The sequence below is a fragment of the Cylas formicarius genome, unplaced genomic scaffold (genome assembly GCF_029955315.1).
Source record: "Cylas formicarius isolate icCylForm1 unplaced genomic scaffold, icCylForm1.1 PGA_scaffold_2__14_contigs__length_35257938, whole genome shotgun sequence".
Classification (NCBI taxonomy): Eukaryota; Metazoa; Arthropoda; class Insecta; order Coleoptera; family Brentidae; genus Cylas; species Cylas formicarius.
Genome location: NW_026844319.1, coordinates 16275506 through 16287633, shown reverse-complemented (window position 1 = coordinate 16287633; position 12128 = coordinate 16275506). Strand labels below are relative to the sequence as shown.

General features: G+C 32.1%; 1 protein-coding gene across 5 annotated transcripts in view; it reads right to left on the bottom strand.

The window, feature by feature from the left end:
* LOC132697946 (collagen alpha-1(IX) chain-like) overlaps window positions 1–12128 on the bottom strand; it is a 296717-nt gene that overhangs the window by 211777 nt on the left and 72812 nt on the right. For all 5 annotated transcript variants that reach the window (XM_060663732.1, XM_060663729.1, XM_060663727.1 and 2 more), the window contains exon 2: window positions 1334–1440. In XM_060663732.1, coding sequence (XP_060519715.1) covers window positions 1334–1440 — 107 coding nt within the window. The remainder of the gene's footprint in view (window positions 1–1333; window positions 1441–12128) is intronic.

Below are 12128 nucleotides of genomic sequence, written 5' to 3'. Positions count from 1 at the left end.
CATATTATTGTTAAATAATAATATACAAATAAATAAATAAAAGTAAATTAATTAATTTTGAGGAATATTGTCCTCTGAACAGATTGTTTGTTAAAACCCTGGGAAATTTCACTATCTTTTGTTTACAAAAAAATTACCACAACTGCAAATTAAAAGTGATCTCTACCTAGGTAACTACAAACTGAACTTTGGTATTAGGGCTTCTTTTTGAGACGCACGTAGGAAACATTGTTCAAAAGGCTCTAAAGAGTCTTGGATTTATTTTACGGGTGACTAATGGGTTTAATAATAAAAAATCTTTAATAATACATTTTTACAGTGTTGTCAGATCGGTGTAGGAATATGCTGTGTATAACTAATACGAAACTACTCTCCTAACTCTCTAATAATCAGATGCACACGGACTTATAACAAAGTAGAGAACGCGTTTCCGGATATTGACTTGCTCTGAGCTCTGAAGCCTTTAAACGACACTTAAGACGGTATACCAATTAACATACTGTCAAAAAAAGCTTAATTAGATTTAGCTTCTAATAATTTAATAATTTAAACTACTCCATTGCCAAAGTATCTTATTTATGTGGCATTTTGCGCTTGCCTTTTATTAGACAGCTGCGTCTGTCTGGAGGAAAGACTTGTTTGTACATAAATAAATAATATCACTCGAAAATTGTTATTTAAAACATTTTTATCGATTTTAACTAGTCAATTAGGAAGTGGTCCATTGTCGGTCAATTGACGGGTCAATTAAGAAGTCGTCAATTGTCGTCAAAAATAAATGTTGAATATGTTGACTGATTATATTTTAGTTTGGTCGGCGATATAAAAAATAAAGAAATATTTTAGAGTCTGCAAAAACTGGTGCTGCCCAGTTTTGATTTTATTATTATTTATTATTAAAATTAAAGGAAGGTTTAGAACCTGCAAACTGCAGTTACTCTTTATTGGTTTTGTTAGCGATATTAAAAATAAGGTAAAAGATAAAAGAGGTATTTTCGAACCTGCATACTGGTGTTATCCTCTAAATCGTGGGGGTAAATTTAAGAGACATCAACGTTCTATTCGGCCCCGGTAAAATATATATTCAATTAACACTGTAATAACAATTGCTTTACCCGGTTATATGCAAATTAAACGAATCTGAATATCGCCTGGCTCAGTGGTGTTTTCTTAGACTGATTAAATCGGAGATACGCCATTGTCAAAACAAACCGCGCGGAATTAGGATGCTTTTCTAGGTTAAATATGAAGTTTATCCAAATATAAACACACCTGCTGGGAACATGGCGCTGTGCTGTGCTTGTTGTGTTGTACCTATGTTGTAGGTACTTACCTCCTAGTACAGGACTGTCTGCGAACGATGGAGGTAACGCAAAGGAATCGTCTGCATACGAAGTTGTAAGATGCGTCCATAGCGTTGTCGATAATAACACTAGCCACCTGCGGAATAGAAAAATATGTGTCAACCAATTTTTCAAGAATGTATGGCCATAGAACAAGATATACGAGACAGAATAATACGACCAAAAATATAGTGCAATTACCGCTTTGACGATTTTAGTATTTTTCAGTACCTTAACCGCCGGACTTCGTAGGACCGTGGTGAAACCTATCCCAACATATGTTTATTCTGCATTAAGTTGGGTGGAAGAGCCTTATTTTTGTCTGCCAACGATTCAAGTGTGGATTACCATGAAAACATGACCGCGGAAATATTTTATTAATTATCGCCAAATACTGTTATTCGATAACGTCTCGTATCATTCAGCCCAAATTACGAAAATTCCAAATACTTCTTTAAATAAAGAAGAAATTAAAGAATTTCTATACGAGAATGATTTATATTTTGAAGAGAGCTGCACGAAATAACAACTTCTACAATTATTAAAAACAAAACATTTTAATAAAGACTACAAAATCGATTGGATAGCACAATAAAAACGAACATGAAATCTTAAGATTACCCTTGGTATCATTGTATATTTAACCCGATTGAGATGATTTGGCCTGAGGTGGAAGCGCGTATAAGAAGAAATAACACTGCACCAAAATTTAGTGATAGTACCATAAATGCAAGTAATAAAAGAAGAAAATATTTATCGAGAACTATTAGTAGCGGAGTTGATCATTGAACTAACGGTAGCGATAGTAACGAGTCATTAAGTGACTGATTCTTTATTATTATTATATTTAATATTTTGTATATTAATAATGATACTATGTAGAAATGTAATGAAATAGAAAGTAATAAATTGTTACTTTGTACTAATTTTTTTATATACATGTTTCAAGGATTGCTTGGCGAAAGAGATTGGAAACATACTTAAATCCCGCTTGCTAGTGTAGGTAGATAAATTGATAGGGCGGTATTGGAATGGTTACGGGTAGGTGTAGGCTAGACAGGGTTTTCTATAAGGGGCTGCGGTTTTGTAGTAATAAACAGTAGGCAAAGTTAATCACGGGATCGGTTGTAAAAGCGCTATACTTCTGGTCGAAGTATAATAGTCTATTACAGCACATGAAATGGGTGCCTGTCGCAGGTATAACTGATATGTAATCGACCAGAAAACATTTTCGCTATCTTCGCTGTCACTTGAAGGTTTAAGGTCTTTTTTTATTTTGTCTTTGTTCGCAGTTTTTTCGCAAGTTTTCTCTGTCTTGTGTTCAGCACCTTTCTTTTTATGAAGGCTATGAGGTTCTGCTTTTATGATATTTTCTCACAAGCGGGTGGAGCGGGTGGAGGTCAGAACAGCACAACTGTTGTTCTGAGATCTTTGTTTTTCACCTAACGCTTAAGCATACATAGATAATATCCAATTTCACCTTTAGCAAAATTATAGTTTTGATAGCTTTTTCTATATTTTTTATTGACCAACTCTGAAAAGCCTGTATTTAAACACCATCTGGACGTAGAGAATATATTTTGAGCAATTTAACAACTAAATAAATAAAACACAATACTTGCGGAGGAATGTGCGCGAATCATTATATTATAAACTTAAAAACATGCAAGATAATGAACAGCCATCCCGAAAGTAACGTAGGTTCACAATAAAGAAGACGCAAGAAAAAATGTCGGAGGACCTTAGAGTTCAAGTTTTTCTAAACTAAGCCGAGGTCTGTAAATGCAACCTGTAAATTACCGAAACAAGGCAAGCAGGCAGCAATGATTTTCAAGTTGCCGAATAAGAAATAGCTGCAATTTGAACCAAGGACTTTGACATATATGGAGTATTTATTTATGTTTATCAAGTTTCCCATGTACATAAAGATCAGAAGAAAATGTGACGTTTTTAAATCAAGCATATGTTACAAATTGTGAGTAATTTAACGATATTGACGATGATTCTAAGTAGTCAATTAAGAAGTGCTCCATTGTTAATTGTTAAGAAATGGTCAATTGCCCCAACACTATGTATATAGTTGCCCTCTTACGATTTTAATTTAAATTTTGTAAATGAAAACAACATAGTAGCTTCAATGGATAATAACACAAAATGCAATCCATGTAACATAATACAAACACTACTAATATTGAATTTTTATAAGGTGTCACCCATAAAACAGCCTCTGATATTATTTTTTAAAAGGCAGGCACACAAATTTATCTTGTGTCTGATTTTAGGTTTATACTTGTAAAGCGTTTGCAGTTGTCAAAAATCAATAATACTGATAGTAATAGCTCGTAAAAAATAATTTAAACTGGTCCACTGACAAAGTATCTTTTTTTTGTGACCTTTTGTGTTTTCCTTTGTTGGACAGGAGTAAATAAATAAATAACCATCAACTTTAGATGTTAGACAATTCCTTCCCCATTTCAGTCTAGCTGTGAAAACTAGAACAAAAAAATGGATTTTAACCTTAATCTACTTGAATTTAGAAGCGAAACTATATTTTCTTACATAATTACCAAGCACAATCATGACTTACCTTGGTTTGAACAGAGCAACAAGTTTTGAGTGACTTAAGAAGTCTTTCAACGTGTTGGTATGATATACTTTTTCTACGGCCATTAGTTTTTTGTAATTTTTTGCAAAATAGCACTAATACATTTAGTGATTTAGTGACTAACGTCAAACCATCATCAGCGTTTTAAATCTACCGATAACGTCCTAATGCTCCTAACCAGTGATTAAAGTACCAAAAACACACGCCTGAGCAGTGTACACTTTGGTATTTTAGGGTGCTAAGTAAAAAAAAAATTATATTCGTCATCACGTCATGACGCTTAGAATCAGAGATGGCGTTGCGATAGGAACGGGGTATTGCCAGCTTACCAACACCATCTAATATTTGTGTCCAACTACTAAAGTACTGTCATCGCGGTTTAAAGTAACGCGTCACAAATACTACAATAACTTGTAACGGATAACAGCACTTTATTTATATTTTAATAAAAAAAATGTTTAAAACTATTAAGACATAATTTTTTTTTCACATTTTACCTTTCAAATTTTAAATCGAATTGAACCGTAGGTCCAGCGCGCTTTAAATTTTCATGACTGGACACAATCAACAGAGGAGTTGACACTCGTGTACGCTTTTTAATATTGCCACTAATGGGAGCCTTATACTCTTTGCAGCTTACCCTGTGTTGTAGTATCAATTTTAAACTAATTTTTGAATAGCTCCATCTAGCGTGCACACGTCTAAACCTTTATTGCATTATTTTTGTTAATTTTAAGGTGTAACGCCAGAGGGCAGGCAACTAGGGATTTTCAGGATATAAGTTTAGGAGGTTGCTTGGATTTTTGAGGTTATTTGCGACTCTCCATGTGGGTTTTTTTGAAAGGGAATCCGCAATCATAAAAGGTGGTTGAAATAAAGTTCCCCAGAAGTAATTTTTGTATGATTAGCAGTTCTCGTTATACCTATGCCATGAGCAATCCGCAATTGCCCGTTAAGTCCGTCTTTCCCCTAGATAAAAACGCATCCAAAAAAGTTATAAAATATATCTTTCGAGCTGCGAGAGGGAGCAATAAACCTAGAGGTTTTAGCATTTCTTTTTACGTTGCTGCTACACCGGGCCGTTCTATTTTGACTGCGTATTTATAACCGCGCTAAAGCGCGTATCGCGGGACATATATGCGGATAAATCGTTGTAAATACTTCCTGAAACTTTTAGGAATGTGTGAAATATTTATAGTCCAGTATTTTAGGTTGCGCGGGTGACGAAGAGCGGGAAATTTTGTTCGTCTAGACTCGACAAATTAAGTGCGAATCTCTTTAGGACGTGACGATTTGTAAATTTTGTAAGCAGTTAAGCGACAATGTTCCTTCTTAAATACTACAAGAAAAGACCTGGGCCCTAGGTTTTTAAATATTTTTCCATTCTCTACTCTAGAATACCCAGTTATACACCCATCGCGTTGGACTTGACTAGTGAAAAGGCTTGAATTTCAGGATTTTACTTAGTTGTTGTTCGTTTTTTCTAGAAACATTGATTCAGATAGCTAATGAATAAATCAAAGATTTTTTTATTCGCTATTTAAATCAATTTTTTAGCAAAAAACTAACAAAATTAAACAAAACTAATCAAAACCAACCAAAACACCACTCAGATCTGTTCACAAGACTAGTGCAAGCGTGCTTAAAGTGCCACTTTTGAAACGTCAGCTTCTTTACCTATTAATATCAATATTAATATACAATATTAATATCAATTTAAGTTAAGTATATACAAAGTGGCTATATTTTCACTGGGATAAGAATTTTAAACCTCTACTATGCGAAGTATATGCGCTTTTATTTGCCTTTTTAATTTGGGTAACTTCGGGCCATTATGGTACTGAATATATCTTTAATGTTTTATCAGTTACCCATAAAACCACGTTCAAAAAAATTTGTACTATAATGTAAGTAGAGTAAAATAAACAGCAGAGAACAACAACGACGAACCTAACTTTAACAATTTTAATCCTTGGCGTGCTTTGTCAATACAATTTGTTATTCGTCAGTAGGTTATTAATTATAATAAATTATTTACAATTATTAGAGATTAATAGGTTTAATAAATGTCGTTCATCCATATAAGGGACAAAATAAATATGTTGCACAAGTCAGAAATACAAGGCAGGAATAAATAAAGCAAATTTTTTTAAATATCCACAGCGTTATTTTGATTTTTGACAGCTATTTGTCGCCGTTAAGCCTGATAATATATAATGAAAACCAGGAAACTCGTGTAAACTTTTTGCGTGTTTCCTTCTTTCGTGTAATAAATCCTAATTGGTGCGACTGTTTTGGTGCATTTATTAGACCACATTAAATTATTGCGTATGCAAGGAAATTAGATTATATTAGTGGCACCGTTTAAATTTATTTTGAATAATGAACATAATCCGTATCCATATAATTTTTGATACACGCTTGGTAGCAAAAATAAAAGTTTTTAATAATTTTTTAATTTAATTAATTAAAATTTTTAATATTGGCAACCTTTTTGGACGCATCGTAGGTTTTGTGGTAGGGCTGCAAACTTCTAATAATAATAATAACCCTGAACCTGAACCTGAACATTAGAGAGCATTAGTCTCGACACCTGTAATACTCATTTAAAAATACAATATATATACATACTTTATTATTATTATTAAACAAAAAAAAAGAATTGCCATTTTTGGCTACATCTCAGGTTACTAGGTTTTTTCAGATTGAAAAGTTTGTTTCTTTTAAGTTTTGAAGAAGTTGGCGCTAGTTCTAACAGATGTTTTATTATTGGTCAGTCTTAAAATTTCCTTTATTTGTAAAATTTTACTGTTTGCATATCATATGAATATGAGGCTTCTTGAGAAACTGGTACAAATAGAACTGCCAAAAGGCCTCGGATTTCTTATGCAGAAAGGAGCCATTCTGCAAGCATGCCACATAATCTGCAAATTTTTGTCGACCCTGTTAAAGGGAACTCGGAGACCTCGGAGAAAAGAGAAACAATAAAATTAAAATAACATTTATTTATATCCGGCAAAGCGTAAATTCGTGAAAAATGTCAAAATACATGGTAAAAATGAACATAAAACTGAATATAGCGGCGTATAGAATATACAATTATGTCTTTGCATGCTAAAGTCCACAAAGTTACGGTAGAACTTGTTTGTGATGTTCACTTTTAAAGAATGTTTTTTTTTCGAAAATAATTATGCATTAATTTATTTTTATTTTAATTAAATTAAACTTAGAAAATAAATAATTATAAATATAACTGACCTTGTATAATCTAGCTATTTGTAACATCATATACAACCATATATTACTCGTAAAAAAAGAGGAAAAGCAAGTATGCTGGAATACATGATTTTTAAAGTCATTTTACGTTTAACTTAACACAAAAAATCGCATTATTTTTAACTTGATATGTCTATATTTCATTGGAAATAATAGTAATTAAAATCATTTAACCACGTATGACGTCCGGTCCGCGTTTATTGCCATATAGACAGGATATGCGAAAATATCGCGACTACATAATAATATTTATGGCTGCATTTGAATATTTCGATGGTAATAAATCAACAATACATGCGTGCTACCACGAAAATCACGGATTATCGATACTTTGCATGCACGAAATAAACCTTTCAATTTTTACGATTGCCGGTCGTCCGAAAAAACAACACCTAAAATGTTGTCACGTATCGATGGTCGCATAAGTATAAACTCTGTGACATCATTCGCCGCGCATGACGTCACGTCTGTGGAAAACTGCTTTTGTTTCCAACATTTACATGATAGTAATAATGGCGATTATAGTAATTGTAAACACGGGGCGTGCACCGTGTATCAGGACAGTGCGGTAATTCTGATGTAGGAAAATTCAAATTACAAGGCGCACAAGACCAAACCGCGAATAATAAAGATAGGGACAAATGTGGTCCCAAATGCAGTGTTTTTCGGAACGACTTTTTGTAATCATAAACTAATTAATGTGACCGACGATCCAATATTTATAACTCTCCATGTTATATTGTTGATTTTATAAAGTTGATGACTTAAGAATGTTTTTCGGTACCTAAAAATAGATTCTCCTATCAAGGGAAATAAATGAGAGCAATTTGTATGATATATGTAGTTTAGACCAACGAAACTTTTAATGCTTCGATGTTTGTTGTGCTAAATTTTAAAGCCAAATTTGGTAACTTGAATTATATAAATAGAAACACTTACTTTCATTTGCTGCATTTAATTACGAGCCCCTTTCTCAACCCATTCGTTACTTCATCTCTTTTCTTAACCTAACCGGCTGGTGACGGTAACCGTAACACGGTAATTCCTTTAATTACTCATAACTCGTAGGAATTCCTCTTAATTCTGCTAAAATCCCTCGGAATTCCTCATAATATCTTCATAGTGCACATCTGCGTTTTTTTGCTATTGATGTATAAAGAAAGAAAAAAAAAAGACAAGCTCAATCTGTCACGTTTAAAAGATTATTTGTTCCAGAATATATCAACCGATTTAAATCTAACTTTTGCTAGACTCGCGATGCATTTGCGACATAATTAAAATAAGCATTTAATAACCAATTTAATAACAAATTAATAAATTCGAAAGGTCGTGACCACTTTTGAGGCGATAAAAATCTTGAAGATAATGTTGTGTTAATGCACACACTGAAGAATTGATTATGTACTACTTTATAATTTTATTAATTTTTATTCGAAATTATTTGTAATATTTGATTATTAATCAAAATTAATAGTTCAAATTATTCTTGATGATAATTAATATAGTTAATGGTAATTTGGACAATGATTCGTACGCAGAATTAATTCTAATGTTTAATTGTAAGTAAGTGTTATAAGGATAGTTCTATAACCAATTTTAATTATTTACATTAGTTGACATTAACGTAAATACACCATTTATTTAATTAACGATGAAGTTAAATTGATTATTATATGTTAATAGAGCATTTCAGAAAAGTATATAGTTGTGATGGCGGCGGCGAGTTCAGACGTACCGCTAAAGTGCGGATCCTGTTCGCAGGAAATTTTGGCAATATATATATTAATAAAAATATATATATAAAAAAATTAATTGTAGTGGTGTGTGCAACGCACTTTTTCACAAACAATGTATCAATTTATCGCGAGATAAAGTGAAATTATTGCTAGAAACACCAAATCTCAAGTGGTTCTGCGACAGCTGTAATGTTAGCACTAGTGTAATTTCTACGATGTTTATGAAACTTCGGGACGACATCGGTCAATTAAAGACAACTGCAGATGTGCAACATAGGGTAATTAATGACCAAAATAAGAAAATTATGAAATTAGACGCACACCTAAAATTTCTAACCTCACAATTTGAAGACAACGCGGCTCTAGCCACCTCAAATAAAACAACTAGCGTAGAACACGAGGTGACATCTGTCAATGACAAGCATAAGCTCATTCGGAAAGAAGCGGGTACCAGCCGCAGTATTCATCACGTAAACATTCATGTAGGGATTTATTTAATACAATCATTTTGAACCCTACTGATACTAAAAAACATCTGTTGTTGTCATTTTTGACAGCTTACCTGATAATGTCCCTCATTATTAATTTATGACGGCGTAAGGGAAAATGGAAGACACTTTAATGACGGAATAATTAAAACATACTTAAGGTAGTAGGTTAACACATCAGAATTTGGTGATAAGGTGTTGTGTGGGTGGTATTATAAGATTCCTAATGAAATGGCGACATTCACACCTACCAAAGGATGTTCAAATAATTTGCTACTTTAGATGTACACCTTTTCATAAAATACGAATACCATAACATTAGTGTAGGAGAAACTGCCAACCGATGTTCCCGAATGATTGGAGTAGGAGTGTCCATCGTTTTAAAATTATTGCGGGAGAGAAAGGCAGCTCCAAATGGAAGCTCCCAGGTTCAGGCAGATCAGTAAAAGTCCTTGACGAAAACACGGAAAGCGTAATTCCTAAATTCTATCAAAACACGACACGACACCCAAAATTAAAGACCTTAAGCTACTGTTTGATCAAGCCATTGAGGTAGTAAAAGCAGAGAACTAACGAAAAAAAATCAGTCATTAAAGAGTAGAAAATGTGGGATTTTGATAGATCGGATCGTTAACCCGTTCCTTATAAAATATTTTGATTATTTATAATTTAAATGTAAAATGTATTTTTTGTATAATGTTTAATAAAAAATAAGACTACCTTATGTGAACATAATGTTCCATTTTGATTCTGTTAAAATAAATTTCAATTCTTTTTAGAAGTATGCAATGAAATCAATGCCGAACATGAAAGTGTATTTAGTATTCGTTAGATCACTCTCTAGATCAATTCTTTTGCATATCTAGTGAGATTTTCCTTTCTGAAATAGATTTTACTTTCTTAAGATGAACAATTATTAACTGATTACACATTTTCTCGCCAGATTACCTAAGTCATGCTAAATTAAATACTAATTGTTATTATCATTTACGCGCCTGACTCAGCGTAATATTTAACATAATGTCCAGTTAGAACTAAAATCCGAAGGTAAATCGCTTTCGCGCGTTTTAAGTATCGTTGGCAAAACACCGATAATCAGATCTACAAATCACGAAATCAAAAGAGCTGCGCCGATACGCGAGTATGTAAAATATCCGGAGAAGTTATCTAAATTTATACCCTGCGACTATATGCACGTATATATTTTAATCGCGTCCAAGGCACCGAGTCGTAAATTACAATTAAGAGGATAAATTATTTTGAAACGTGCAGAATAAAACTACCTCTTTGTGTGTTCATTTATCACACACTGCGCCCATAGGCTTAATTTTCCCGTTTTAATTTTCGTAAACGATCTCTCCGACATGGAGATTTTTTCGTTAAGCAAATACTATAATTAGTGCCTTTAGGCGGAAAGAACTAAACCGTTGGCTGATATGCGTCCCATGAGTTTAGCAATTTGTGATCTTAAAAATTAATTATTAATATATTATACAAGTTTTTTAATATTCTTTATTTTTTGCAAGATATTATTTACAGTGTTAAATAATCCTATAAATAGTACAGTTAGCACGGGTCTCGAGGATATTCTAAATTAATGCTAAACATAAATTTCTATCAGTAACATAATCTTGGTGTTAATCAAGCCGTAACCAGTAAAACTTAGTTCACACGAACTTTCACAACCCAAAATTAGTAAAATATTTATAATTAGCCTAAACCAACACTTAACCGATTTTTAAATTTAAATTTTTAAAACTTTTATAAAATTAATAAAATAAGATGTGATGTCAACTTCTTAATACATTTACTATGCCGAGATGCATTTTTTATATTGCTTAGTAATTCATTAAACTCCAAAGAAACGCAGAAAACTAGATTACAAAGACCCTCATTAGTTTTTGGCTTCATTAATATTGCACTGTGCGCTAGGTGGAGGTTAATATCCCTCGCAAAGACAAAATTTGATTGATCTCCACAATTTCTCCATAGAGGAATCAGATACCTTAATATAGAGCGAACACTAAAATAATTCCGACATTTGTACAGTGCTGTATAGCAGGGACTACTTTTTATGTAAATTGGCAATATGCTCAGTCCAATTTAAATTTTGAACTATTAACTATCTAATCTTATAGATCTGCTTAAGTTCTGTATTTATTTGTACGTCTTTTTTAAAAAGTATTTATTTCGCCTTTTCTATATTAATCTTTAATTTGTTATTCAATAATCAGCAATTTTTTTTTATTTACAAAAACTTCGAGCTCCCTCCCATTCTCCGCGTTGTAAACTACTATAGTAAAGGTACAAATACTGAGCCTTGTGGAATCCCGAACATATTTCTTTCCATTTCACTTGTGACTCTGCTGTGATTCCTTGCTATAAGTCTATATATATATATATATATATATATATATATATATATATATATATATATATATATATATATATATATATATATATATATATATATTATATATATATATATATATATATATATATATATATATATATATATTATAATATATAATATATATATATATATATATATATATATATATATATATATATATATATATATATATATATATATATATATATATATATATATATAAAACACTTCGAAGTGTTCGAAGTGTTTTCGGAGCGCGAGCATTGAAGATGCCAAGTGAGATTTTGG